The 27932-nt window shown below is 39.3% G+C and overlaps 1 protein-coding gene across 7 annotated transcripts in view; it reads right to left on the reverse strand.

Annotated features, from left to right (window-relative positions):
* Positions 1-206: 206 nt before the first annotated feature.
* The window catches only part of znf827 (zinc finger protein 827), a 95323-nt gene continuing 67597 nt past the window's right edge, over positions 207-27932 (reverse strand). For 3 of the 7 annotated variants that reach the window (XM_073042950.1, XM_073042948.1, XM_073042947.1), the window contains 7 exons: positions 26734-26825; positions 19358-19495; positions 19007-19178; positions 18696-18862; positions 13109-13354; positions 9773-9950; positions 207-2716 (listed from right to left, as the gene is read on the reverse strand). In XM_073042950.1, coding sequence (XP_072899051.1) covers positions 1912-2716; positions 9773-9950; positions 13109-13354; positions 18696-18862; positions 19007-19178; positions 19358-19495; positions 26734-26825 — 1798 coding nt within the window. In that variant the 3' untranslated portion in view covers positions 207-1911. Of the gene's footprint in view, positions 2717-3766; positions 3857-8707; positions 8825-9772; positions 9951-13108; positions 13355-18695; positions 18863-19006; positions 19179-19357; positions 19496-26733; positions 26826-27932 lie in introns of those variants that run through there. The other 4 variants (XR_012098653.1, XM_073042951.1, XM_073042953.1 and 1 more) reach the window with 4 other exon arrangements.

Genomic DNA, 27932 nt, shown 5'->3' on the forward strand with positions numbered 1-27932 from the left:
ATGGCAACTCGAAGTACATTTTTGATAATTGAAATGGAACCACACAGGAAAAGCTCACTAGGAAAACAGAAGATCAACTTGTGAATCTGCTGTTGATTCAGGACCGTGGACAAACAAATCTTCACTGGAGTCAGCAATACAAATAGTTGTGTTTGCTTTGTCTGGCTTTGGGGACAATTGGCCAATATAGGACCAGAAAATCTCCCAAAGGTGCAAAATGTTTTATTGTAAGTTAGAAGAATAAAGAATCAACTGTGGCTACACAAATCAGAATCTTTGATACACAGAAGTCACAAGTTATTGACCCATAACAGGTCATAATAGGTAGGTATTTATTTCAAAGAAATATTTGAAATAGTTGTTGTATTATTTATTTTCTGATAGCAATTACTTTTTTGGTGCCATATTCAATGCAATCTGAATTATAGTTATCAATGGAGGCTGGGCAGCTCAGTCTGAAATAGATCAAAGTGCAGGAATTTAAAAGCAGACAAATAAGTCTTATAAACGTTCAGAAAGCTAATGTCTGCTGTGTTTGATACTACCTAAAAGTAAAAGGCAGTTTAAAATTGTTCTTACCGTAAGCCATGTACAAATCATTTTTACTTGGAACAAAACTATTTCTACATTAGATATTATTCTTCTGGAATGAACTGTTTTTCCTTCCTCAATTTTCACTACATTCAAAATATCAATTATACAAAGCATTGCCACAAATTATGTAGAACGAAGAGAAAGTAGTTTATAACTTTCAGAATTCACCAGTTGAACAGGGATTAGCCAGAAAGAGTAGCACAAACTGAAAGCAAAGGTAATGTTTCTGTAAAGAAATCTGGATGCCATTTTGATGCACGAATGATGTCAAATATGCAGGCAGAAGGTAGGAAATCATCATTCTCCCCATCACAGATAGTGTCTGCCAAGAAATTTAACGGACTCAGCAGCATTAATTCAACTATATGATTCAAGAGGAACAAAAAGGAAATTATACAACTGGCACTCTGGCAGGATCAAAACTAAGTACTAGGAAACCAAAATAATGCAGATTTATTTTGAATATACTGCAGGTTACACTTAGTAATGCAACTGAACAGGAAATAGAGCAAAAAATCTAAGTGCCAATCACTGTCACAAACAGCCTTTTAACAGCTTTTTTTAAATGCAGCAAAGCATAATCAAAGCAAAATATATAAATATATATTATGTACATACACACAATAATATATATAAATATATATTATTATATATTAGTACACACACACACACACACACGCACACACACCCACACACAATCTACACGGTTCAGAATACTGAAAACAACAATGTTGCATTTTGGAAAAAAAACAAAATACTGGAACTCAGTTGTGTGTTTGAGGATGAACTCCATAGTGCAGGGATCATTTCTACTGCATTGAATGCAAAAATGTCAATGTGCCAGTCCAAAGCTTGAAGATGAAAAATGCTGAAAACTCAGCAATGCCATGCATCTTTCAAAAAGTGCTAACGGTTTTGCTAAAATTAATGGGGGCCGATCACTATCATCACGCTGATCAAATTTAATCAACACACTGCTGCTCTGAAATTAGTAACACTAGGTAGAAAATGATACTACTTTAAGTAACGCAAAAATGTGCAAGACTAAGCATTGTGCAAAATTCTGCCTCATCACATAACTTCTTTTTTTTAGACTGGGCGTTTTTCAGCCCAGAGTCCAACTATCCCTTTCCATTACTTGGGCTTCCATACAAATATGGACATATAAGTATTTATATATAATTCAAGCAGCACTTATAGGAATACAAGAAGCATTTACAGCCACTTCTACGCATTCTACTCTTCTACAATAATAAACATTTTTGAAAAAAAATCTTATATTGCAGCAATGACCACAATTTGCTCTGTGGCTAAAACCTAAACGGGGTTTGTCTGTTCAGTTAAGCCAAGGTAGGCCAGGAACGAGTTTTTGGGTGAAACAGTATCTGCAGGTGCAGTCTGCTGCTGTGACGAATGGAATGTAGTTTCACATTTGTTTTGCGGAAAAAGTGTAGTCAGTGGAATAAGGTGGGTGAGATCACAGTTCCTGTATTTACTGAGATGTGCAGAAATGCCATTCAAGCCAAATAAGCCAAATGATCCCGTTGAAATTCCATTCTTGCCAGTCACTGACAGTGCAACAGATTGCAAAGCCTGTGATGCTGACATAACTGAAAGTGGTGAAAGGAGCTTCCTAGGACTGCCCCTGTTTAATACAGAGTTACTTTCTTTCCCAGGTACAGGTTGGGCCTTCTTTTCTCCTTCCAAATATTCGCCATTTTGATGTTTCTTTACATGCCGGCTGAAGACAAATGGATGTGTGGTTGTAAAGAAGCATTCTTCACAGCATAGAGTCTGCCTGGGAGAGTGCTTCAACTTTTTGTGCAGGTTTAGATTGTCTTTGCGTTTGCAGCTGTAACTGCACTGGTCACAATGGAAAGGACGCTCTCCTGTGTGGACACGCACATGCTCGATAAGCTTATTGGCTGTCTTGGAGAGATAACCGCATTGATCACATTTATAATGATTGCCAAGGCGATGCTCACGGATATGAATCTCTAGCTCCAGTTGGTTTGCTTTAACCACTTGACAGATTCGACACTTGAATTCCATTTTGTAGTGGGTCCTTAAATGGCATTCCATGGCTGAAGGACGGTTTGTGGCGTAAACACAAAATGGGCACCTAGTATACAATTAAAAACAAAGAAGTAGTTTAAAACAGATTTAATAATGGTATAATACCGTGTGTCATAACACGTTTGATACGAAGTCTGTGACTAAATGAACTAAACTGCTCAATAGTAACAGATGATACACTCACTGAAACACCACTGACTTGGTTTCATGTCCATAAATCATTAGGTCAACAATAAAAGTTCAAATTAAGCTTTAGGTAGAAGAGAGGAAGTAATGATTTCACCAATAAACTATACTTATAGTTTATAAATTTGTAATATAGATCAAAACTTATTTGTTAGAATACTCCCAGAAGGGGACTAACATAGGTTCCCACATCAAATGCTATTCCTCAAGTTACTGGGAATTAGAGCACTCTTCAGCTCCTACAGTATATGTGTGAGAAACACATCATTGAGAGGGCATTACAAGTACTTGCTCCTCTGTAGTGATAAAAGATGCCAACAAGTTTGTGCAATTGTGTTAGGGGTTACGTTTTATTTAGGAACTTTCTAAAATTTAACATTTCAAATGATATTTAATACTGCAGCATTTTCACTAGCTAGAACCATTTAAAAGGATTTTCTTATATATAAAATGGTATAATTTCAAAATTCAAATCATTTATAAATTCCTCTTATTACTGGTCCACCCTCTGCAATCTCTTTTGATACAACTAATTTTCAACACACCCCATTCCATTATTATTGACCACTATGGTCCAGCATTCTGCAATGTCCTTCCCAAACCCATTTGCATTACAATATTTCTTCCCACCTTAAACCTTCTGAATCTCTACTTCTATGTTCATACCTTTGGCACCTCCACTAATTCCTGCCTGTGTGAGATAAGCCCTTCAACGAAGTGAAGTTGGAAGTTCTGCTATGAAAGAAACCCTAAGCAAGCATAAATTTTGTTAAAATTCAGCACCATTAATGATTAATTTGGCATAATCTCAAACTAGAATGAGATTTCTATGTTTCATACTAAAGTTTTATGTACAAGAGGATATACAACAAGGCTTAGTGGTTTACCAAAAAAAGTTTTTGCAACTCACCAATGCCACAGTAAACCATCAAGTCAAAGTTGTGCATCCGATTTATACCACATCACTTTAGAGAAATTGTAACTTCATGGTTCAAAGTATCTGTTCAAATAAATATTTAGAGAAATGAATAAGGAGACCAAGGATTTATTAATTTTGGAGTTGGGTAGAAGGAAAAGCGGCTGCATAAAATAGGCTGATAAAGAATTTCCAGCACAAAAGATAGCTGGTTCAGATAAGTTTTGGAAGTGTGTGGTAAAGCTCTAGACATGGACACCAGATGGATAAGTGTAAGTGATGTAACCTGCAAATATTGATGCAGCAAGCTGAACAATAGGTGAGCACAAATAGACAGATGGAATTAGAAAATCAGTCAGGGACATAGCTAGAGTGAGGATAATAGGAAATTTGGGCTGGTAACACAATATTACAGCTACAAAAGACAAGAAATTATGAACTAGCTGAATGCTATTGTTTAGAACCAGTTTGAAAAGCGGGCTTAATGGCCTCCTATGCTGTAAACTTTGTGATCTATAGCAGAAAAGCAGAAGTTTGCACAAGTAAATGCTGTATAATTTAAATAAGGAAAACGTTGTATCGTTGCTAATCAGAAATCCTCATATAAGCCACAGCAAAGAGAAAAACTTGAAAGAACATACAGGTAACTTTAAAATATGGGCAAAATGAATGCCGACAAAGTACACTGAAAGTACAAAATAAAGTCAATCCCCAATGATATCATTTAACTAAATTAGTATAAGAAAGTAAATCTTATACTAATTAGCACACAGCAGGAGTAAATATCTTTTCATGTGCTATAGCCATGAGGAATCTACAGGGACCAGTCCAATTCAGTTGAACAGACTGCAAACACGAGCACAGTATACTTAAGGAGAGGTTATAATCCAACATATATCAAACTTGTTTCATTTTTATTAAAATTCAGTGATGTAAAACTTCCTCTATGAAAACTTTCCTTGCTGCATTTCTCCTGCCCCAAATTACCACTGTGAACACTAAAAGTAAATGCCAGTGATTATTTGGTATATCTGATCTTGCTGCTAAAACTAGTTCAGACATGCCCATTTATACCAAGAGATATCAGCTACAGGCAACAAGAGGGAAATCTGTCAAATCTTCCCCTCTAAACCAAGGTGCTTTCATAGCTGAGTCAAAGCAGGTTTATTCATTATAATAGTTATGTTTCAATCCACATTCTTTAAAACAAAATCAAGTTAATTCAGCAAATAAAATTCTGTAAGTTTCAGCTCCTTGCATTGTGCATTGTACTCTGCACGCTGCATTCTTGAGCATCGATTGAACATCTTACATTTAGGGAAGAAGGAAGAAATGAAATGAAGATATTGTAGGAAGATTTCTGTCCAAAGCCCTGTTTTGTACTGTAACTTGTCCAAGTGGATATTCCCAGCTGATGTCTCAGCTTCCAGCATTGGCGTGAGCCTAACACAGTACAGGTTGAATATTCTTAACTAAAATGCTTGGGGCTGAAAGTGTTTCGTATTTTTGAATATATAATGAGATTGCTTGGGATCACCATTACTCCTGACTCTGAATTTATGTGCTACCGGCAAGCAGTCTTTATCTTGAACTTGCTCATCACACATACACTACGTACTGATGAAGTTGTTCAGCATGTTAGATTTTCAACAGCGATGATCTTCGCAAACTCATCAATGAGTTTCTCTGCTGCTTTGTGATCAACAGACACTATCTTTAAAAATTTAATGCTGTGCCTGTTCTTAAGTTTCTGTAACCAGTCTGCTGAGTATTCACAATTACTGCAATTCTGTTGGTCATGATAGATATTTGCTTGTTTCATGTTCAGCATATGTTCACTCCCAACATTGACGAATCCACTCTTTCAGTACGTGTTCAAGATCTTCATTTTTTACTTTATGCAGTGATTTATATTTATTCATTAACTTCTGTCATTACATATATATCTGTAGTTACTTCTCAGAGACCTGTTCCATCTGGGAACTTTCCCAGCGCCTTGCAGAATTTTCCATTTGTGACATCATATCAGCGCTCAAAAAACTTCTGGATTTTGGAGGATTTCGGATAAGGAGTACTCAACCTGCAATATCTTCTCCTCTGCTGCTACTACTCCTGTGGATTCCCTCCATAGAGTCTGACAGGGCAGCATGAACTTCCACAGCTCTCAAGGTGGGAAGCTGCACCTAAAACCCTCCCAGTTTAACAATGTAAGTACAGCATTTCTCATTCAAATGAAAAGGAGTCAAGGCCTGCTAGGTGTCTGTGTTGCACTCAGCCATGCCGCAGCATTAGGAATGAAGCCTTGGGGCAAGTGATCAGTGATTTTACAACTACAGAAAGTCTGTGTCATTATCTAATCTCCCCCATTCCCATTTTACCAGTTCCTCTGGCTGATCTTCTTCTCCAAATATGCTGATTCCCAGATTTTTTGGAATAACATTGGGAAAATACCTTATACTACTTAGCATCCATTTTTTTATTGGCTAAGTGTCCAGCTTTTGGCTCCCATTTCGTACAATTTTTTTTTAGTTGCTGATTTGTTCAAACTTTTTTCTCTCCTATGCTCTTGCCTCTAAGGTAAACCTACAGAACTCATTTCAATTGCTCCCCCTGGTCTGGCGAATCTAGGTTATTCATCCATTGGTCATAGATCTGTTTCAAAACCAGGGCCATATCTTGCTGGATCAAAGCAAATATGTCAAGCCTATTCCCTTCATTCCACATTGTTCACTTCACTTCAATGTCAACCTAGAGAGCAAGACCCCAACTACTTTTCTCCAAAGCTGGCAATGTTTAAATTTCTCCTCTTTGTGCACTCCTTCCCCTTTTTCATGCACAGGGAACTCACAGACATCAGCACCAAATCTGAGGCATCACTCTCAGCTGCACTGCTACTTACCCCTCCTTCCTGTTGTCTAATAAGCCACACCTCTCTACTCCTGCACTTAATTGTGAACCTGTTTCTTCCCCTATTTATCACTCTCTTTCATAACATAAAAGGCAAGTGATCACCACTGTCTTCCTGGACTTCATTCCATCTAAACTGATGAGCACATAGTTTCTTATTCAGGGTCTCATACCAGTCAGCATTGTTGAAGATTTCTTCTAAACTACTGTGTTCTTCCTTTCAAAAATGCCAGCATATTTCAAAAAAAAGTTGTGCTCAACCTCCTACCAATACTTCAGGGTACTTGAGGCACTTGAGCCAAAGTCAAAGTCAGCAGGGAAATTCTTACATGACAAATCTGTTGGAATTCTTAGAGCAGATAACAGGCAGGATAGTCAAAGAAGAATGGATGTTGTTACTTGGATCTTCAGAAGGCCTTTCATAACGTGAAGCTGCTAAACAAATTAAGAATATTGGCTGACTGGCAGGAGACAAAGAGTGGGAATAAAAGGAGCCTTTTCTGGCTGGCTCAGTGACAAGTGGTGTTCCACAGGGGGTTGCTGTTGGGTCTACTACTTTTCACATTATATGTTAATGATATGGATTCACAGAATTGAAGGTTTTGTGGTCAAGTTAGTGGACGATAAAAAGATATTGTATAATACAAAGGGGCAGGTAGTGTTGAGGAAGCAGGAAGTCTGCAGAAGGAACTTGGAACTTGGAAAGATTAGGATAATGGTCAAAGAAGTGGCAGATGCAATACATGATTATGCACTTTTGTGGAAGGAATAAATTTTCTAACCGGGGAGTAAAGTCAGAAATCTGAGTTGCAAAGTGACTTGGGAGTCGTAGTGCAGGAATCTGTAAAGGTCAACTTAGAGGCTTGGTTCAGCAGTAAGGAAGGCAAATGCATTGTTATCATTCATTTCAAGAGGACTAGAATATAAAAGCAAGAATATAATGCTGAGGTTTGATAAGGCATCGGTCAGACCACATTTGGAGAATTGTGGACTGTTTTGGGCCCTGTATCTAAGAAAGAATTTGCTGGCATTGGAGAAGGTCTAGAGGAGGTTCATGAGAATTATCCCATTATTGAAAGGGTTAATGTATGAGGAGTATTTGATGTCTCTGGGCCTATACTCATCGGAGTTTAGAAGAATGAGGGGAGTTTAGAAGAAAGTGGGGAATTGCTTCAAGACCTACTAAATATTGAAAAGTCTAGATAGAGTGGATATGAAGAGGATGTTTGCAATAGTGGGGGAGTCTAGGACCAGAGGGCACAGCCTCAGAATGGAAGGACCTCCTTTTAGAACTGAGGTGAGGAAAAATTTCTTTACCCAGAGGAATCTATGGAATTTATTGTCACAGACAGCTGTGCAGGTCAAGTCATTGGGTATATTTAAAGCAGAGGTTGATAGGTTCTTTATTAGTAAGGGTGTCAAAGATTATGTGGGGGAGAGGCAGGAGAATGGGGCTAAAAGGAAAAATAGATCAGCCATGACTTGATGGGCCAAACTGCCTAATGCTTTGGCACCTCATCTTTCATGCAAGCACTACTTTGAAGGCCTTTAATTAACTTTCCATCCTTATCACAGTATTGAAGCATTTCTAATCAAAGCATTAAAGGATATCCCAGTTTTATCATTTTGGCACAGCATCCTCCTTTAATTTCTCTGCAGCCTCTGGCAAAAGCAGCAACACTATCATATTTTAATATAAACTCCATATTTCATTTCATCCTGTCCTGGTTGAACTATATTGGCTCCTGGTCAGTTGATTCAGTTTAAACTTTACATCCTTTTGTTTAAATCTTTTTAGGTTTCTCCAAGCCACTACCCACATACATTAACATATTTCAGTCTTACAAACTTTCCCTTCTTTCTCAACTCAGCTTCTCTTACTTTATACTGGTGTGCATTTCCTCTTGCCCTCATCCATACTGGAAGAACTGACTTCAACTGCCAAGATCTATTCCTCTAAAGGTCTCTTCCTAAATCTCTCTGAAACCCCACCTTTATCTCTCCTTTAAGGCCCTCCTTAAAACCCACCTGTTTGACCAATCTTTTGTTCAACCCTCTTAATATCTCCTTTGTTGGCTTGATGTCCACTTTTGTCTGTGTATGCCTCCGGGAAGTGCCTTGAGACGTTTTTCTACGTTAGAGGGACTACATAAATGCAAATTATTGTTATTGCTGTCATTATTGCTTATCCTTTGCATTCCATTCTTTGTAACACTGTGCAGTAAAATCTGGACTAAATTTGATTACCTATGATACAACATTGAATGAATCAAAGCACTCAAATAGAAAAATTTTAAAAAAAATTATAATCCTCAAGAGCAAAGGACATCAAAGTGACAAATGCTAAGTAAATTTTACCCAAAGATCAATACAAAAATTCTTCTCTTCAAAACCTAGTCTAGCTAGTTAGTCTAGCTCATTTTTCAGCAGTGGTTGCACTGTAACTACCTTTGGGGATGGAGAAAGTAAATCAACAAGGCTCTAATTTCACTTCATTGTTACAGAACCTCACTGAAATTTGCACATGTAAGGCAGCTAGATGAGGACAAGATTCAATTTAGCAATGATAATTCCCACTTCAATCTTAACTTTCTACTATCTCACTGGAATCCCAATATTTTGTATGCAAAAGTCAACATTTTTCTCAAGTTTCCACCCGTTCTGAGTAAACTAATTACTATGAGGACATCGCAGTGTTTTAGACTATTTAACAGTAACATCAACAGTTGAAAATAAAAAGGAAATGCTGGAAACCCTCATCAAATCAGGCGAAGTGTGTAGAATGGGAAAAAACAGCTTAAGTTTCAGATCTCTGATATTTTGTCGGAGGATAGTGCTGACACAGATCATTAGGCCAACATTTTTTCTTTATGGAGATTGACATGCTGGGGATTTGCAGCATTTTCCATTTCCCTGTATTTTTGTTGTTCTGACCCAAACTGGCTAATTTTCTCAATCAATACTGGAACAATTTTCTTAAAGCCAGTCTAGATTTAGCTGCTTCAAAACCAAAACTAAGCAAGGAATTAGTGCAGAAAAGTTCCTTAAAAGTCAGATCCCAAGAATGGTAGTCTAGATTCCAGCTTTCCTTACTTGAGTCCTCCGGTGGAAACATTATGGCATTTTTTGTGTTCCAAAAGCTGCTCAGATGTTTTCAAAAACTTGTGACAGATGTCACATTCATACATCCTGGTGATGAGGTGGATCTGCAGATGTCGCTCATACATCATCTTTGTTTTACACACAAAGTTACAGAAGATGCACTCAAAACCTAAGGATTAACACAAGCACCACAATTATAAACTACAAATGAACACAACAAGACAGAATGGATTTAAAAAATCTTTTAAACAGTCAGTACATACAATAACATTGTTCTAAGTGAGTGACAAATTACAAAACAGTAATTAGGTTAATTATGAAGTAGGACCACCCTTGGTGACATATAGCACGAGGAAGGTGTGAGCACTACCCCAAACAAAGATTAGCCACTGGTTATAGTACAGTACAAGTATTGATCCCAGCCATGCAAGTCTTGTCCAACAGGGAGCAATCACAAAATAGTCTTATTGATTCATCTCATTTGACTTCATAGGTGAAGGGTGTGTCACTATGCAATGTCCCACAAAAACAGGGATTCAATACAAAAAGAAACAGCTGTACTTTAAGGTGTTGAAGATGCTGTCCCTTCCAACTCCTCTTCAAATGTATTTTATGATGTCTGTGTCAAGTACAGTTTCAGGAAGCAACAAATGAAATGGACCTACATACACTCCTGCCTTATTGGTTACTACAAAATGCAATGCAAGCATCAACTCTTCCCCTCAGTATGACTTGTTCACATTCCTCTGATGGCAACCTCCTGCAGGATCACAGCATGTAATCTAACTACATAGTGCAATACCTCTGGGTGCTCTGCTAGATTGTTCTCAAAGATTAACGCCAGACCGTGAAAAGGCTGATAACCAATTACTCAATCAAAGAGGTTTTCTAACCAGCAGAAAGAGGGAGAAAAACAGAGCAAGGAGAAATTTAGGGAAGGAGTTTTAGAGTTTGACAGCTAAAGTTTTTAAAAGTTGGGAACGATTAATAGGATCTGATTGGGGAACACAGATATTTAATGGGAATAGGGCTGTGGAAGTTAAAGAAAGACAATGGGCAGATTTGAAAACTAAGGGGAAAACTTTAAAGTTAAAGCACTCTTTATCAGGGAGCCAATGCAGGTCAGTGGGCACAGGAGTACTGGCAAGTTAAAATACCGTTTATGAGCAGAACGATAAATTAGATCACAAACAGAATATAACCAAATTTAAAATATACAAGAGTAGGCCTGCTTAAAGAGGCAATATGGTTGAAAACCAGTTACTATCTATGGACAGCTATAGATCTGGGATCTCTGGCGCTGCGCTTCCACTGCTAACCAATAAACAATCCCTTAATTAAGAAATTATGAGGATCCCTCAAATGTCTCCCATGCCACGAAATCACAGAACATTTTCATGGATTGAGGGTGAATGCTATGTTTTCCCTCACAAAGTCTTTTCATTATTTAAAACATAATGAGTGTGTTTCTATATTTATACCAAGTGTTGCAAAGTACTGTTTCATGCTGAAATCCCAAATGGGCCCATAACTCCCACTGAATGAATATGTATGCAAACTTATACTGCGTTCACATACATTACTGATGCCAGAGATACACTTATTAAATCTTGTAGACATGGTTCTTATTGCTTCCCATAATAAATATTTAGAAATAGGTTGGCTACAATGGAAGAATATTCTTTCTCCTCTAATTGCTTTGAGCACACAAGTTTCACTGTGAGACACATGGTGTGTTTATAAAGGCAATCAAGGGCATTTCTGGCTTTAAATTATGCTGCTTCATATAATTAAGATAAATATAGCTCAGCAACACATAAATAAATGAATTCATAGAACAAGAAACCGTTTGCTCTACTGCAAGAAATGCAAGAAGCTGCACGATCGTCCTGTGACTGCATATATTTCTCCCAGGTGTTCTAGTTTCTTCCCACATATCAAAGACATGCTGACAGGTTAAATAATTACAGAAAAATCTGGTTAGCACAGGTAGGTGGCAGGAAAATTGGAATTAATGGGCATGTGAAGAATAGGTTTTTAGGGAAATAAATTTGGGAATGGGACAGATAGGACTGCTCCAAGAGCTGGCATGGACGCAATGGGGTGAATAGCCACTTCACTGGCATAATGAAATATAACTAAAAATAAAAATAACTTATTATATTCTAAAATAAACATATCATAAGTTATTTTTGTTTGTTCCATATGCATTGAGCCACATGAATTTTTGAACAATTAGAGCAACCAACATTGACCAATGCTGAACTGAAAAGAATGCAATTTAAACAATGAAAGTAATGAAATGAAATTTAAAGTAATGAAAAAATGTCTTTCATTTGTTTAATTTTTTATCATCTCCCTTACAATTATAACAAAGTACTCTGTACACTTAATTCAAGTGTGGCCCCTACCATAGAGGCATTTGCTCACGCTCAATGCTATTCCATGAGGATAGTTAAAATCTCATTTCTTAAGGCATTAAATGTATTCAACTACTGTTACATTTCCTCGGGGAGAGAAAAAGCCAAGTAATAAGAGCAAGTCTCAATTGATAGCAAATCCAGAAATGAATTAGTTTGCATCATCAGTACACTCCTCATCTTGAAAGTTCACCAAGAAACAAAATAAGTTCTTCAAATTAAAAGATGTTCACTACTTGTACAAGGAACTTCTGGACAAATTTTGTGTGCAAATTATAATTTCACATATTTTCACTAGTCACATTATAGGATTTTTTCTATTATTTAAATTGTTTATATAGTCTAGCTGTTTCGATCTGAATATGTGAACTATTTGCATTTCCAATGATATTTACACCATAATTATGAATTATTATTAGATCTAGGTCATTTATTCCATGCAGTATGCATGTAGATTAAGATCTCAGATCCTAATAGATCTGGTGTGTTTACTATACATTATCATAAAGCAGTAAAATTTTAAACTTTAATACTGGAAGAAATATTTAGAATTGGTGGGTTTGAGACACATGAACCACTTGTGCATTTTGATACCTTTAGTAACTGGACATCAAATTTCCAAGTTGCTCACTTCATCACTTTTACCAGTAATTTGTCAAATTTAGTACAGATTATTTTTATTTAGACATTTAATAAAAGTCAGCTTCTAATTAAATTCTGACTAATCATGACCCATTTGGACTTTTCATACATAGATGGACATTTGCATCTGAATGTACAGCTTTATGACATCAATGACAGGGTCTCAGGACAATTAGCATTAAATTCAGACTACAATGCAGTATGATAATAGAAAAAAATTTCAGTTGGATCATTATTATTAAAACAATAAACAGATTCACCCTACCTTTATCATTTTTTTCCTCAGATCCTGATGTAGATGACCCACTGAGCACCACCGGAGGGTTGAAGGAAGAGCTTTGCTCTTCGGTGGTCACGTCTGAATGGGGAGTTTCAGATTCAATGACAGAATCGCAAAGTGCTGAAGATGAAGACAACGATGATGAGGACGATGATGATGAAGAAGAGAATGTGGTAGCTGCCTTGGATTCACTGCAGGGGCTATGACAAGAGGATGTTTGGACTTTATCATCTGTAGAAATGTTAAAAGCAGAGTGACGACGTGAGGAAATTCTTCCATTAGTTGTCAGAATTGATTTTTTGACAAGTATAACCATAAGCCAAAGCAATAGTTTAATTTGACACAAATTCTAGGGCTTTTCTCTAGCTATTTGGGCTAGAAGCAAAGTATCCAAGATAAAATGTTGAAGAGAAATGTCTGAAAACATTCATCTGAAGATACTCTGGGATTTTGGTAAAAACTTTAGAAAATGATGGCAATTTTTCAAATTGATTTATGATGTTCACCAAAGGGCACTTGATTATAAGTCATAGAGTCATAGAACAGTATAGCACAGAAACAGGCCATTTGGCACATCTAGTCCATGACAAACTATCTATCCGCCCATTCCTATCGACCTGCACCCAGACTATACTCCTCCGTACTCCTCTCATCCAAGCACCTATCATCTTAAAAGTTCAAATGAAGCCCAAATCCACCACTTCCACTGGCAGATTTTTCCATGCTCACTACCATCTGACTACCACTTATTTTCCGCTAAATAATTCACCAATAACCCATGACCTCTAGTTCTATTCACCCAACCTCAGTGCAAAAAGACGTACAAAAAAGCTGGATGAACTCAGCAGGTCGGGCAGCATCTGTTGAAATAAGCAGTCAACGTTTTGGGTCGAAGCCCTTCATCAGGACTAAAGGAGGAGGGGGCAGGGGCCCTATAAAGAAGGTGGGGAGAGGGTGGAAAACCAGTCAAAGGAAAGATCAAGGGGTGGGGGAGGGGAAGCAGGGAGGGGATAGGCAGGAGAGGTGAAGAAGGAATCTAAGGGGAAAGCACTATGGGTAGTAGAAGAAGGCAGAGTCATGAGAGGTGATAGGCAGCTAGAAGAGGAGACAGAGTAGAGGTGGGATGGGGAAGGGAGAGGGAGGGAATTACCGGAAGTTGGAGAATTCAATGTTCATACCAAGGGGCTGGAGACTACCCAGACGGTATATGAGATGTTGTTCCTCCAACCAAAGTTTGGCCTCATCATGGCAGTAGAGGAGGCCATGTATGGACATATCCGAATGGGAATGAGAGGGAGAGTTGAAGTGAGTGGCAACCGGGAGATCCTGTCTGTTGTGGCAGACGGAGCGTAGGTGCTCGACGATGTAGAGGAAGCCGCACTGGGAGCACCGGATGCAATAGATGACCCCAACAGACTCACAAGTGAAGTGTTGCCTCACCTGGAAGGACTGTTTGGGGCCCTGAATGGTGGTAAGAGATGAGGTGTAGGGACAGGTGTAGCACTTACGCTTGCAGGGATAAGTGCCAGGTGGGAGATCTGTGGGGAGGGACGTGTGGACCAGGCAGTCGCAGAGGGAATGATCCCTGCAAAAAGCAGAGGGGGGTAGAGAGGGAAAGATGTCCTTAGTGGTGAGGTCCTCTTGAAGGATAATATGCTGGATCTGGAGACTGGTGGGGTGATAGGTGAGGACAAGGGGGACACGGTCCCTGTTGTGGTGACGGGAGGATGGGGTGCGTGCTGAAGTGCGGGAAATGGAGGAGATGCGGGTGAGGGCATCATTGATGACGGCAGAAGGGAAACCATGATTCTTAAAGAAAGAGGACATTTGGGATCTCCTCCATTTCCTCATTCTTCTATAGTCTAGAAAATTAAGATATAACCTATTCAACCTTTCCCAATAACTTAGATCCTTAAGTTCTGGCAATATCCTAGTAAATCTTCTCTGCAGTCTTTCAACCTTATTGACATCTTTCCTGTAGGTAGGTGACTAGAATTAGACAAATTAGGCCTCACCAACGTCTTATACAACATCAACATAATATCCCAACTCCTGGATTCAATATTTGGACTTATTAAGACTAATGTGCCAAAAGCCCTCTTTACAACTCTTTCTACCTGTGACGCCACTTCCAAAGAATTACTTGACTTCTCTGTTCCTCTGCACTCCAAGCCAGTCCTACCCTATTTTGTCTTCCCATGCTGCTGTCACCCTTACACTTGCTTGCATCAAAAATGCCATTTGCCATTTCTCAGCTCATTTATCCAGCTGGTCCAGATCCTGCTACAAGCTTTGAAAGCTTTCCAAGCTGTCCACTAATACTGCCAATTTTGGTGTCATCCACAAATTTGCTGATCCAGTTTACTCTATTATCATCCAGAATGTTGACATAGATGACAAACAACACTGTTGTTGACCCAGCACTGATCTCTTTCGCACACCACTAGTCACAGGCCTCCAATTAGATAGACAACCATCTACTAACTATTCTTTGGCTTCTCTTGTGAAGCCAATATCTAATCCAATCTACTACCTCATCCTGAGTATCAAGCAACTGAACTTTTTGACCAAATTCCAACTGGTACATTGTCAAAAGCCTTGCTAATGTCCATGTAGACAACATCACTGCCTTGCTTGCACTGACTTTTCTGGTAATTTCCTCGAAAAAACAAGATTGGCTAGACACAACCTACCACGCACAAAGCCAAATTGATTATCGCTAATTGGGCTCTATTTATCCAAATGCTGATATATCTGGTTCCTTAGAATAGGTAGTGTTGAGGAAGCTGGGAGGCTGCAGGAGGACTTGGACAGTTTAGGAGAATGGGTAATGAAGTGGCAGATGGAATACAGTGTCAGGAAGTGTACGGTCATGCACTTTGGCAGAAGGAACAAAAATATAGTCTATTTTCTAAATGGGCAGAAAATTCAACAATCCAAGGTGCAAAGGGACTTGAGCATCCTCACGCAGAATTCCCAAAAGGTTAACTTGCGGGTTGAGTCGGTGGTGAGGAAGGCAAATTGCAACGTTAGCGTTCATTTTTAGAGGACTAGAATATAAAAGCAAGGAAACAATTCTGAGGCTTTATAAGGTACTGGTGAGGCCTTACTTGGCGTATTGTGAGTAGTTTTGGGCCCCTTATCTAAGAAAGCATATGCCTGAGATTGGGAAGGGTTCTGAGGAAGTTCATAAAAATGATTCTGGGAATGAAAGGGCTAATACATGAGGAGCATTTGATGGCTCTGGGTCTGCAATCACTGAAAAAAGAGGGGGATCTCAATGAAACATATCAAAAGTTGAAAGGCCTAGATAGAGAGGATATTTCCTATAGTCAGGGAGTCTCGGACCAGAGGGCACAGCCTCAGAATACAGGGACATCCATTTGTATCTATTGCAGCACACACAAAATGCTAGAGGAACTCAGCAGATCAGGCAACATCTATGGAAATGAAGAGATTTAGACAGGGACCCTTCTTCAGTACTGAAGATGCTGCCTGACCTGCTGAGTTCCTCCAGCATTTTGTGTGTTGCTTTGGATTTCCAGTATCTGCAGACTTCCTCTTGTATCTATTATCTCCTGCACCTTTCAAACAAAGCCAGAGCCTTTCAACAGAAGCTAATGAGATAGCTTTTGACTGGGCATTTTAGAGCATACTGGACAAAATCATTTTACTGTGTACTCCTTTGTACCTTGTTCATCTCCTTTTCCCTACCTCTCTGTTTAATTGTAACTTGTCACATATCGTAACTTTTTCCTGTTCAGATGAGGTCATCAGCCAGAAATATTTCCATTTCTCTCTCGAACTGCTGTGTATGTCCAGAACTTAGCACTTCTATACTTACAGTGGCATGCGAAAGTTTGGGCACCCCGGTCAAAATTTCTGTTACTGGAATAGCTAAGCGAGTAAAAGATGACCTGATTTCCAAAAGGCAGAAAGTTAAAGATGACACATTTCTTTAACATTTTAAGCAGGATTACTTTTTTATTTCCATCTTTTACAGTTTGAAAATAACAAAAAAGGTAAAGGGCCCGAAGCAAAAGTTTGGGCACCCTGCATGGTCAGTACTTAGTAACACCCCCTTTGGCAAGTATCACAGCTTGTAAACGCTTTCTGTAGCCAGCTAAGAGTCTTTCAATTCTTGTTTGGGGAATTTTTGCCCATTCTTCCTCGCAAAAGGCTTCTAGTTCTGTGAGATTCTTGGGCTGTCTTGCATGCACTACTCTTTTCCGGTCTATCCACAGATTTTCGAAGATGTTTAGGTCGGGGGACTGTGAGGACCATGGCAAAACCTTCAGCTTGCGCCTCTTGAGGTAGTCCATTGTGGATTTTGAGGTGTATTTAGGATCATTATCCTGTTGTAGAAGTCATCCTCTTTTTATCTTCAGCTTTTTTTTTTCCAGACGGTGTGATGTTTGCTTCCAGAATTTGCTGGTATTTAATTGAATTCATTCTTCCCTCTACCAGTGAAATGTTCCCTGTGCCACTGGCTGCAACACAAGCCCAAAGCATGATTGATTCACCCCCGTGCTTAACAGTTGGAGAGGTGTTCTTTTCATGAAATTCTGCACCCTTTTTTCTCCAAACATACCTTTGCTCATTGCAGCCAAAAAGTTCTACTTTAACTTCATCAGTCCACAGGACTTGTTTCTAAAATGCATCAGGCTTTGTTTAGATGTTCCTTTGCAAACTTCTGGTGCTGAATTTTATGGTGAAGATGCAGGAAAGGTTTTCTTCTGATGACTCTTCCATGAAGGTCATATTTGTGCAGGTTACTTTGCACAATAGAACAGTGCACCACCACTCCAGAGTCTGCTAAATATTCCTGAAGGTCTTTTGCAGTCAAACGGGGGTTTTGATTTGCCTTTCTAGCAATCCTACGAGCAGTTCTCTCAGAAAGTTTTCTTGGTCTTCCAGACCTCAACTTGACCTCCACCATTCCTGTTAACTGCCATTTCTTAATTACATTATGAACTGAGGAAACGGCGACCTGAAAACGCTTTGCTATCTTCTTATAGCCTTCTCCTGCTTTGTGGGCATCATTTATTTTAATTTTCAGTGGTAGGCAGCTGCTTAAAGGAGCCCATGGCTGCTGATTGTTGGGACAAGGTTTGAGGAGTCAGGGTATTTATAAAGCTTTGAAATTTGCATCACCTGTCCTTTCCTAACGATGACTGTGAACAAGCCATAGCCCTAACAAGCTAATTAATGTCTGAGACCTTGGTAAAAGTTATTTGAGAGCTCAAATCTCTTGGGGTGCCCAAACTTTTGCATGGTGCTCCTTTCCCTTTTTTCCACTCTAAAATTGTACAAAACAAAAATACAATAATCTTGCTTAAAATGTTGAAAAGAATGTTTCATCTTTAACTTCATGACTTTTGGAGATCAGTTCATCTTCTCCTCTCTTCACTATTCACAGTAACAGAAATTTTGACCAGTGGTGCCCAAACTTTTGCATGCCACTGTATGTGGTTATTGCAGTTTAACAGAGAAAACTACCTGAAAAAAAAATTAAAAACATACTTAACCAATTAAGTCAGCACCCAGAACTACACTTAATTGCCTTGGTTACCTGCATGTGTTGCATGTATATGTGCTTTCATTTCTGTTTCATCCATGCAGGAAAAGTTGCAGGTATTGCAGCACAATGAAAACATCCACTGCTCCTTATCTACATGTAATGACATGTGGCTGACAAACTGCAGATTCACCTCGGTCTCAAATCCACAAACATGGCAGCTAGATAGAAGAATAGGCAACATGAAAATGATTACTTTTCATCTTGTTTATTCAGTGCTCAATATTTTAAAGAAAGTAACGTCAGCTGAGCATGACCTTGAACTGAGGTGAATTAGCATTCTGCACAGCAGAAACATAATTTACCTGTAGTAATAGGGGCTGTTCTTACGATCACAACTGTTTGAGGTTACAGCAGTTGCTATTTCCTCAGAATCTCCACTCACTAACTTCACTGAATGGATTGTCAAATGCTGGTTTAAGTTTGCTCGGCACTTGGCAGCATACGGACACAAATGACACTTGTACCTTCTTTCTTCTATGAAAATAATATTTTGCAGTGGTTAGTTTTCATACACCCTTGCAAAACATATAATCTCTGACAAGAGAAGCTCTTTCAAATTTAGTGACAGCAATGTGTGTGTGTGTTTTTTTTCTCAAACCTTGCATTAGTTTGTATACAACAATAACTAACAGTGCTCTGGCATTATTGCTTACCTGTGTGCAAAGAAAGATGTCGTGACAATGTTTGCTGTCGACCAAAAACTTTCCCACAAACCTTACAGGGAAAAATTTGCTCACAGAATTTCCATGGCGGATTTACAGTCCCTGACTCAATGGGTAATTTTCCCGATTCTGTAAATGTATAACAGTTCTTTAATAAATTCTGATATCAGCATTATTCCAAAAGCTGCAAAGTATAACAACATAACCAATATTGGTTCTATAAAAAGAGGAGCTTCTTCACTTCAATACATTGAAAATATTCAACATTTTTCACATATTTTCAACTGATATTTCCTTCTAACAATAATAATATTTTTCTTTATCATCAGGATTACATTTATGCCTCTACAATGCAACAAAATTAATAAAATAACCACTGCAGATATTTCAAAGACCTAAGAAGGAAAGTAGCATCAATATTCTTAGTAGATTTTCAACAATTTTCACTTGCATAGCACAAACTTGGTAAAACTTTTCATTTCATTTCACTAAACATAGAAAAAACCTGGTCAAAGACTGTGAGTCTTATTAGTTGAGAGAAGTGGAATGGTTTAGGGAAGAGAACGCCCAAGCCTGTGCCCTTGGCAGCTGAAGGTATTGCACCTAGCAAGAGAATGATTAAACTGGGGCTCACAACAGACACCCTAGAGGGTTGTACTGGCCTGCTGCACAGGTAATAAAACTCACATAGGGGCCAAATAGCAAAAAGTGAGTGAAATATATACTAACAAGAAAGAAAAACATTTCTAACACTCTGATGTGATAATCAGTAATGCACAATATTCTGATATTCAATCATTGCACGTTTTAAATGTTTTACTAAGCCTTATGTTTTCTCCTCTCCTCTCTTGAAGGTACCAAATCTTGCTGGGCTACAGGTTTGACTGCTAACTGTTACCTTGGATCAGAGCCTTAAACAGTCTAAACTTAGTAGAATCTTTTAATTAATAAAATGATCCACCTATCCTTGTTGACTGGATGTCTATCTACACCAACGCAGTTTATCTGTATTAGACCAGCATTTAAGCTATTCTTATCCAATTACCTGTCCAAATGTTTTTAAACATTTTAATTGTATCTACCACTATCACATCCCTGGCAGCTTGTTCTGGATGATCATCATTCCCTTTGTGAAAAATATATCCTTCCTTTAAATCGTTTTCCTCTCGCCTTAAATCAGTGTCCTCTAGTTCTCAACTTCCCTGCCTGGGGAAAGACCAGAAGGTAGTGGTCACCAACCCGTCGATCTTTGAGACTTTCCCAGTAGATCCCGGAAAAAAAAAAGAAAAATAAATACACAAATACTGTTGAGAAATTGTTTCCTGGTTGCGGGTTTTAGTTCCGTTCTTTCTGCCCAGTGCGCATACGTGTAGCTCCCCCGCACTACACAGTGTACTTCAGTAGTCCCCAACCACTGGGCCGCGAGGAAACAATATAAGTCAGCTGCACCTTTCCTCACTTCCTGTCACGCCCACTGTTGAACTTGAACCCACGCGAGGTCATCAGTCGCCTAAACACAGTGACACCCTCGCGCCAGGGATCACTGGTTGGCCTCAGGTAACTGCCTGCCTCGCGCGGCCGGCGGGAAGTGCCATTGCTACCGGCCTGAAGCACGGACAGATGGCTGCTGCCTCTAAACCTGTTTAGCACACCGAATGTTCGTGGGGAACCCAGTGCTAAAATATTCGCAGATGGCCTAATTCGGGTTTTGTAAGTAACAGAGCAGCTACCGCGCTGCGATCTACTGAAACAAACTTGGTCGGCCGATAAATCCTACAACGGGGTTGGGCGCGTGCCCTGTCGCACTCCTCACTCGATCGCTCTCTCCAGACTGTGTCTGCCGCGGCCCCGGCATGGGGACCTCCGGACCTGACCTTGTCCTCTCACCCCACCCACGACCAGCAGCACCTGGCCAAAGCATCTGGTGGCGGGCAGGCGGGAGGCTGGAGTATGGGCCTAGAGGCTGTCTAATGAGGCAATGAAGCCCTCAAAACTGCTTCGGTACCCTGAGTCCAAGCACCCCGCACTTAAAGACAAACCCATTGAGTTTCTTCAGCGGAAAAAACATGAGCAAGCAGGACAGAAGCTAAGTGCCGAGAGCCGCAAAAACTAAATTGTGGAATAGACTGGACATAAGGAACCTGCTTTGAGTATCGCTGTATTCCGGTCGTGTTAATCACCACCCCCCCCCCCCCCACCCGTCGGCCGGTCCACAAGAATATTGTTAATATTAAACTGGTCCACGGTGCAAAAAAAGGGTAGGTACCCCTGGTGTTTATACATTATTTCTACTGTTACGTACTCGTGACACGTGACAGTGGTACCCTTGTCACGTGACTGGGGTTGAAGCTATACTGGACTTGAGGTAATGGTCTTGTGATGATGGAGAGACGTCATTTTCCTGCCAGTAGAGGTCATGTGACAGGTTTTTTTTCACAGGGTATAAAAGGAGAACCCCTCCCTGTGAGGAGGGGCAGTTCGTGGCTGGATTTGCCATGTTGACTTCATGCCGCTGCGTGATTTAATGTTATCACGCAGTTTAGTTGAAAGATGAAGTTTTATCTAATGCCTAAAGTTTAAAAGGTCATTGCCAGCAGTTTCTTTACAATACTGCTAGTTGAGAATCAGTGGAGAGTGAAGATCGGAGTTCGGGAGTTAAAGATCGAGGAGAATCGATTTCCACGGTGAAACAGGTTCGACCTTGTTTGATCTTTTTTCGGAAGGAATTCGTTGACTGTTCTCGTGTTAATCCCTGCGAAATAGCAGAAAGGATTGGGAATAGTTCTGTAAAGGAAAGGTCAGTGCCTTTAAGCCGTTTCGTTTCGGTACGTAAATTCTTTGTGGGAAAAGTTCGATGTTGGGAACCGAAGCAACACGACGTGAAAGAGAATTTAAATCGTCTTAAAAAGTCTCTCCCTTAAATGGACTGTGAGCATTCTGAACTTTTGGCAATACTATTTTGAAGAACTGTTTTTGCAACATCACTTTAAGAACTGTTTAAGCTGCCGCACAGCAGCTGATTTCCGGTTACGTTAGTGTTTTGTTTACTTTTGGGGGGTTTGTTTTCAGTGTTTAATAAACGTGTTATTTGTTATAAAAACCCCTGCCTAACTCATATATTTATTGTTGCCTGAATCCGTAACACTACTTCCGGGTTACGGGGTTTTACTTCTGGTCTTTTCTGCCCCAGTGCGCATGCATGTAACTAATCGATCAAGGGTCGATCTTGCCTTTCACTAATGCCGAGGTAGGGGATCTTGGGCTTAAAAAGGTTGGTGACCACTACCATAAGACATAGGAGCAGAATTAGGCCATCTGGCCCATCGAGTCTGCTCCGCCATTCAATCATGGCTGATCCTTTTTTTTCCCTCCTCAACCCCAGTTCCCAGCCTTCTCCCAGTAACCTTTGGTGCCATGTCTAATCAAGAACACCCAAAGACCTGGCCTCCACAGTTGCACGTGGCAACAAATTCCACAAATTCACCACCTTTTAGCTAAAGAAATGTCTCTGTATCTGTTTTGAAAGGGTGCCCCTCTATCCTGAGGCTGTGTCCTGTTGTCCTAGACTCTCCCACCATGGGAAACATTCTTTCCACGTCTACTCTGTCTAGGCCTTTCAATATTCGAAAGATTTCAATGAGATTCCCCCTTATCCTTCTGAATTCCAGCGAGTACAGACTCAGAGCCATCAAACATTTCTCGTATGATAACCCTTTCATTCTTGGAATCATCCTTGTGAACCTCCTTTGGGCCCTTTCCAATACCAGCTTTTTCTAAGATGAGGGATCTATCTATCCTATCTGTACTCTTCATAATTTCATAAATCCTTATGTCACCTTCAGCTTCATTTCTTACCACATCGCTCTGTAGTGTGGTGAACCAAAACTGTACACAATATTTCAAATGTGTTCTAACCAATGTTTTCTACATCAACAACAGAGCATTCTAACTCGTACTCAATACCTTGGTCTATGAAGGTAAGCATACCAAAATCAGTTCTTCATCTGTGTTGCCATTTCAAGGAGCTATGGGCTTGCATTAGAAGGTCTCTCTGTTCATCAACACTCCTATATCCTTGCTGATATGCCCAACAAGTATTTGGTATCACATTATTCCTTTGTTTTTGCATGAGTTATTTCGTAATTTATAATAATTTTTATGTCTTTACACTGCATTCCTGCCACAAAACAAATGCCACGTCATCTAAGATTGTAATAATAAATCTGATTCTGATTTCCCAAGTGCATTACTTCATATTTATCAGGATTAAATGCTGTCTGCCACTGCTCTACTCAATTTTCCAGATGATATATGTTCTGCTGTACATTAGATAACAGACTTCACTACCTGTCTCCACCAGTTCTCATATTTCCTACAAATTTATTAATCAGATCACCAAGATTCTCATCAATGATTTCTGTATATACAGTACATAACAAAATCCTCACACTGATCCCCGCAGTACACCACTTGTTACAGACTTCCAATCAAACATCCGTCCATCACTACCTTTGCCTCCTACCACTTTTGGATTCAGTATGTCAACAAAGCTCTATGCTATAACGCTCCTGTCCACCCTACAATGTGACCTTGTCAAAAGCCTTGTAAACCATGCTTTGCGTGCGGTCTGCCTTCAACTGTTTACTTAGCTACTTCCTCAGAGATGTGAGACATGATCTCTCCTGCACTAATTCAGCCTTTCCAAGTGAATATAAATTCTGCCCGTCAGAACTTTTGCCCTCAACTTCCCTAAGGACTGATGGCATGGTTCACTGCTTTGTAGTTTTCAGGTGTATTATTACTGACCTTTTGGGACAAGGGAACATTAGCTACATTCCCATCATTTGCTACTTCACCCAAGGGTAACAAAGATGCAAAATTCTCGGTACGAGCTCCAACAATCTCTTTCCTTACCTCCCTAAGCATCCTAGGATATATTGTCAGGCCCTGGGGTGGTGGGGGTGTTACTCACCATAATGCCTGCCACTATCTCTAACACTTCCTTCTTCCTGATATGGACATTCTCTAGAATATTAGCAAACCTGTCCCTTAACTGTTCAGCTTCCACACGGTCTCTCGGTAAGAAGTATCTAATTAACACCTTGTTCAAATATCCTCGTTCCACATAGGCTAAGGGTAGCTGCTCTTTGCTTAGCTACCATTTTGTTTCTAATATAATTATAACATGTTTAGGATTCCTCTTAACCCTACTTGCCAAGATCACTTCATGGTCCTTTTCTTGCTCTTCTGATTTCTTTAAGTTCACTCCTATTTTTACTAAAAACCTCAAACAACTGCAATTGGTACTAATTTCCTATCCCTGACATAAGCTTGTCTTTTCCTTGATCAGACGTTTAATATCCTCTGTTAACCAAGGCTCCCTAAGAAAAGTCATAGCACATAAATATATACCGGTAGGGTGCCAAAGACTTTTGCACAGTACTGTAGTAATTGTATGTATTGCACTGTACTGCTGCCACATAAAAAACAAATTTCATTACATATGTGAGTGATGATACACCTGATCCTGATGTGGGTCTCTATTGCGAACTGAGAATGGGAAGGGGGCAGGGAGAGGGAAATCATGTTTGGGAAAAGGAGAGGGAGCAGGAAGCACCAGAGAGACATTCTGTAATAAACCAATTCTGACCAACAAACTAATTGAATCAGATGACCTTGCCTGGTGTTTCAGGGCTGGGTGTGTCTGCACTAGCACCACCCCCTGCCCCTGGCATTCCTTCTTTGTTACCTGTCTCACACCCCTCCCACAGCACTCTACCCTTGCCAGTCCCAACATCTTTTGCTCCTACCAGATATACAAACCAACTCTCTGCCCCATGTTGACAAGTACAATATCATGCAAAAGTCTTAGGCACCCTAGATATATATATGTGCCTAAGACTTTTGGACAGTTCCATATAACGTTTGTTTCTTACCATTACAGGGACACGCCAATTCATCTTATACCATTTAAAATCTGCCTTCCCCCAGTTTTGGGCCCAATCCAAGCTTGGCTTATTCCATGTCTACCTTAAAGCTTACCGACAATGGTCACTAATCCTAAAAAAACCCATCCACAGAGATCTCTTGCCACTCCTCATTCCCCAAACATCAGTAAAGCCCAAGTTTTACTCTCTAGATAGTAAAATACTTTTACTGTTTTTTAAAAAAAACCCTCTTGGATACATTTTAACAATTTCACTTTATCCGAGCCCCTTTCACAAAGGCAATTTAGTCATTATTAGTAGAGTTAAAATCTCCTACTACTACAACCCTATTGCTTTTATACCTCTGTCTGCATATCTGTTCTCCTAATACCCACTTAACTATTTGGGAGCCTAAAACATAACCTGAAATAAATACCGCACTTTTGTTCCCAAATTCTATCCATATAAACCCACTTAGCCAAACCCTCCAGATACCTACTCTAAAGTACTGCTGCAATGCTAATTCTGATCAGCAGCACAATGCTCTCCCTAATCAGATTCTCTGCACTGATACAACTATTTCAAAAAGTTCTTTACAGTGCTAACTGGCAATTTGTGTTAGCACTGCTATCTCATTTTTCCTCAATTATCCATGCAAAATACCCAGAGTTAACATATCTCGAATAAATAGAGTGATTCTTGTGAATGCATCAAAATAAATTTCATCTGCAGAAAGGAAGCATGTTGGATATCTTGACCATAAGATAACGCTCAATTAACAGAGAGGAAGGAATAACACAAAATCTACGCAATGTTGGCATCACATGATAGTTATTTCACTCATTATCTTATATTCTTTGTTTAAATTCATATTTATCATATTTGTCATATTTTCCATATATTGTCATATTTGAATAGCTTTAAAAGATAAAAGCTCTAAAGCCAAATGAAGTTCTTCTTTCTAGTATCATAAAGCCAGCAATAGACATAAACTTGCAGAAGAATTTTGACACCACCAAATGTATCACAACTGCAGCCATTTTTATAGCTTACAGCTTGAGACCATTCTTTTGCATATTGTGGACAGACTTCTGTGTTAAAAACTGCAAGCTACCCATTTTTCTTGGGTAAATTAACTTATGCTTTGTGGTAGCAAGGAACTATATATGTGGAGAATTATATCAGAGAATTACACGCTTGGATCAGAAATACAGTTATAGCACTTTCTGTTACCCGCATAATTTGATGTATGCATGCACATCTTTTCATTTTCAAATTTACACATTTTAAAAACACCATTCAAGTATTCAATACAAACAAGGAAACTGCATTTTAATAATTAAATTCCTGGTGGATTAATGTAAAGCATACCACCATAAGTTGTAAAACAACAACTATTTAATGAAATAGGCAGAAAATGAAACTTCACAGAACATCTACCTTGCGATGATGGTCTTGCATGGAGATTAGATAAAGAATCTCTCAAGTTTGAAACAAATGGTGATTGTCTAAATACCTCTTCACATGAAGAACTGCATCAAAAGAATACCAAACCCCAACAATTACTGTTAATGAAGATTCTAACATGGACTATTTTAATTAACTACACACTTAAAACATTACTTCTTAAACTGCAGTTAAATGATTAGCAACGAGTTCAAGGAAACTGGGTGGTAGAGGAAACACAGAAGATTATCCTTTTTCATTAAGGGGTCAGTGTGTGAATCTAACCTTGGTTAAAATTAACAGAGCATTTCACAATTTCACACAATGATTTCATATAAAAAAGAATCTATGACTGTTCAAGAGTTCAACTTTCTCATGCAAACCAGTTAGCTGGATATTTGACTATCTGATGCATAAAAGCCAGTTTAATTCTCTCCTGCCAGGCATTATATCTTCACATACTTGCACAAAAATTATAGATAGAATTACTAGCTAGCAATTGGAAAATAAAACCCCACGAAGTGAGTGGTGCCTGTCAGGACTTGATTGCAGAATGGGAGAACGCAGAGAGTGTCGGAGACAGCTCCTTGCAGAGTTTACACACCAATTTTAAAAAGTAAGTGATGCCTGTTAGGACATGGAGTGGGAGATCACAGACAGCATTGGAAATAGTTTACTTGCCTAATTTACTTGCCAGTTTCAAAAAATAAGCAGTGCATGTCGGGACTTGTCTGCAGCGCAGGAGATCTCTTGGGTTATTAGTAACTTAGCAAAGGCCAATAAAAAGGAAGTTAGGTTCAAGCTGAGTGGCCATTGTGGGAGTGGGCCAATGTTAGAGTGGCCAGGCTTTGGTTCAAAAGGCTTTAGTGAGAACAGGCAGAGGTTAAGGATGCTGATTCTTTCGGAGTCATTTATTTGATTACATAAGTTAGAGCCAAAGGTATTGTATAACAAGCGTAGACAGGATGGCATTAAAGCAGTGGAATGCTCCTTCTATAAGACCATAAGATATAGGAGCACAATTAGACCATTTAGCCCATCGTGTCTGCCCCGCCATTTTATCATGACTGATCCATTTCCCACTCAGCCCCAATCTCCCACCTTCACTTTATGCCTGATTAATCAAGAACTTATCAGTCTCTGCCTTAAATATAAATAAAGACTTGGCCGTCACAGCTGTCTATGGCAAAGAA

The sequence above is a fragment of the Hemitrygon akajei genome, chromosome 4 (assembly GCF_048418815.1).
Source record: "Hemitrygon akajei chromosome 4, sHemAka1.3, whole genome shotgun sequence".
In the NCBI taxonomy this organism is placed as follows: Eukaryota; Metazoa; Chordata; class Chondrichthyes; order Myliobatiformes; family Dasyatidae; genus Hemitrygon; species Hemitrygon akajei.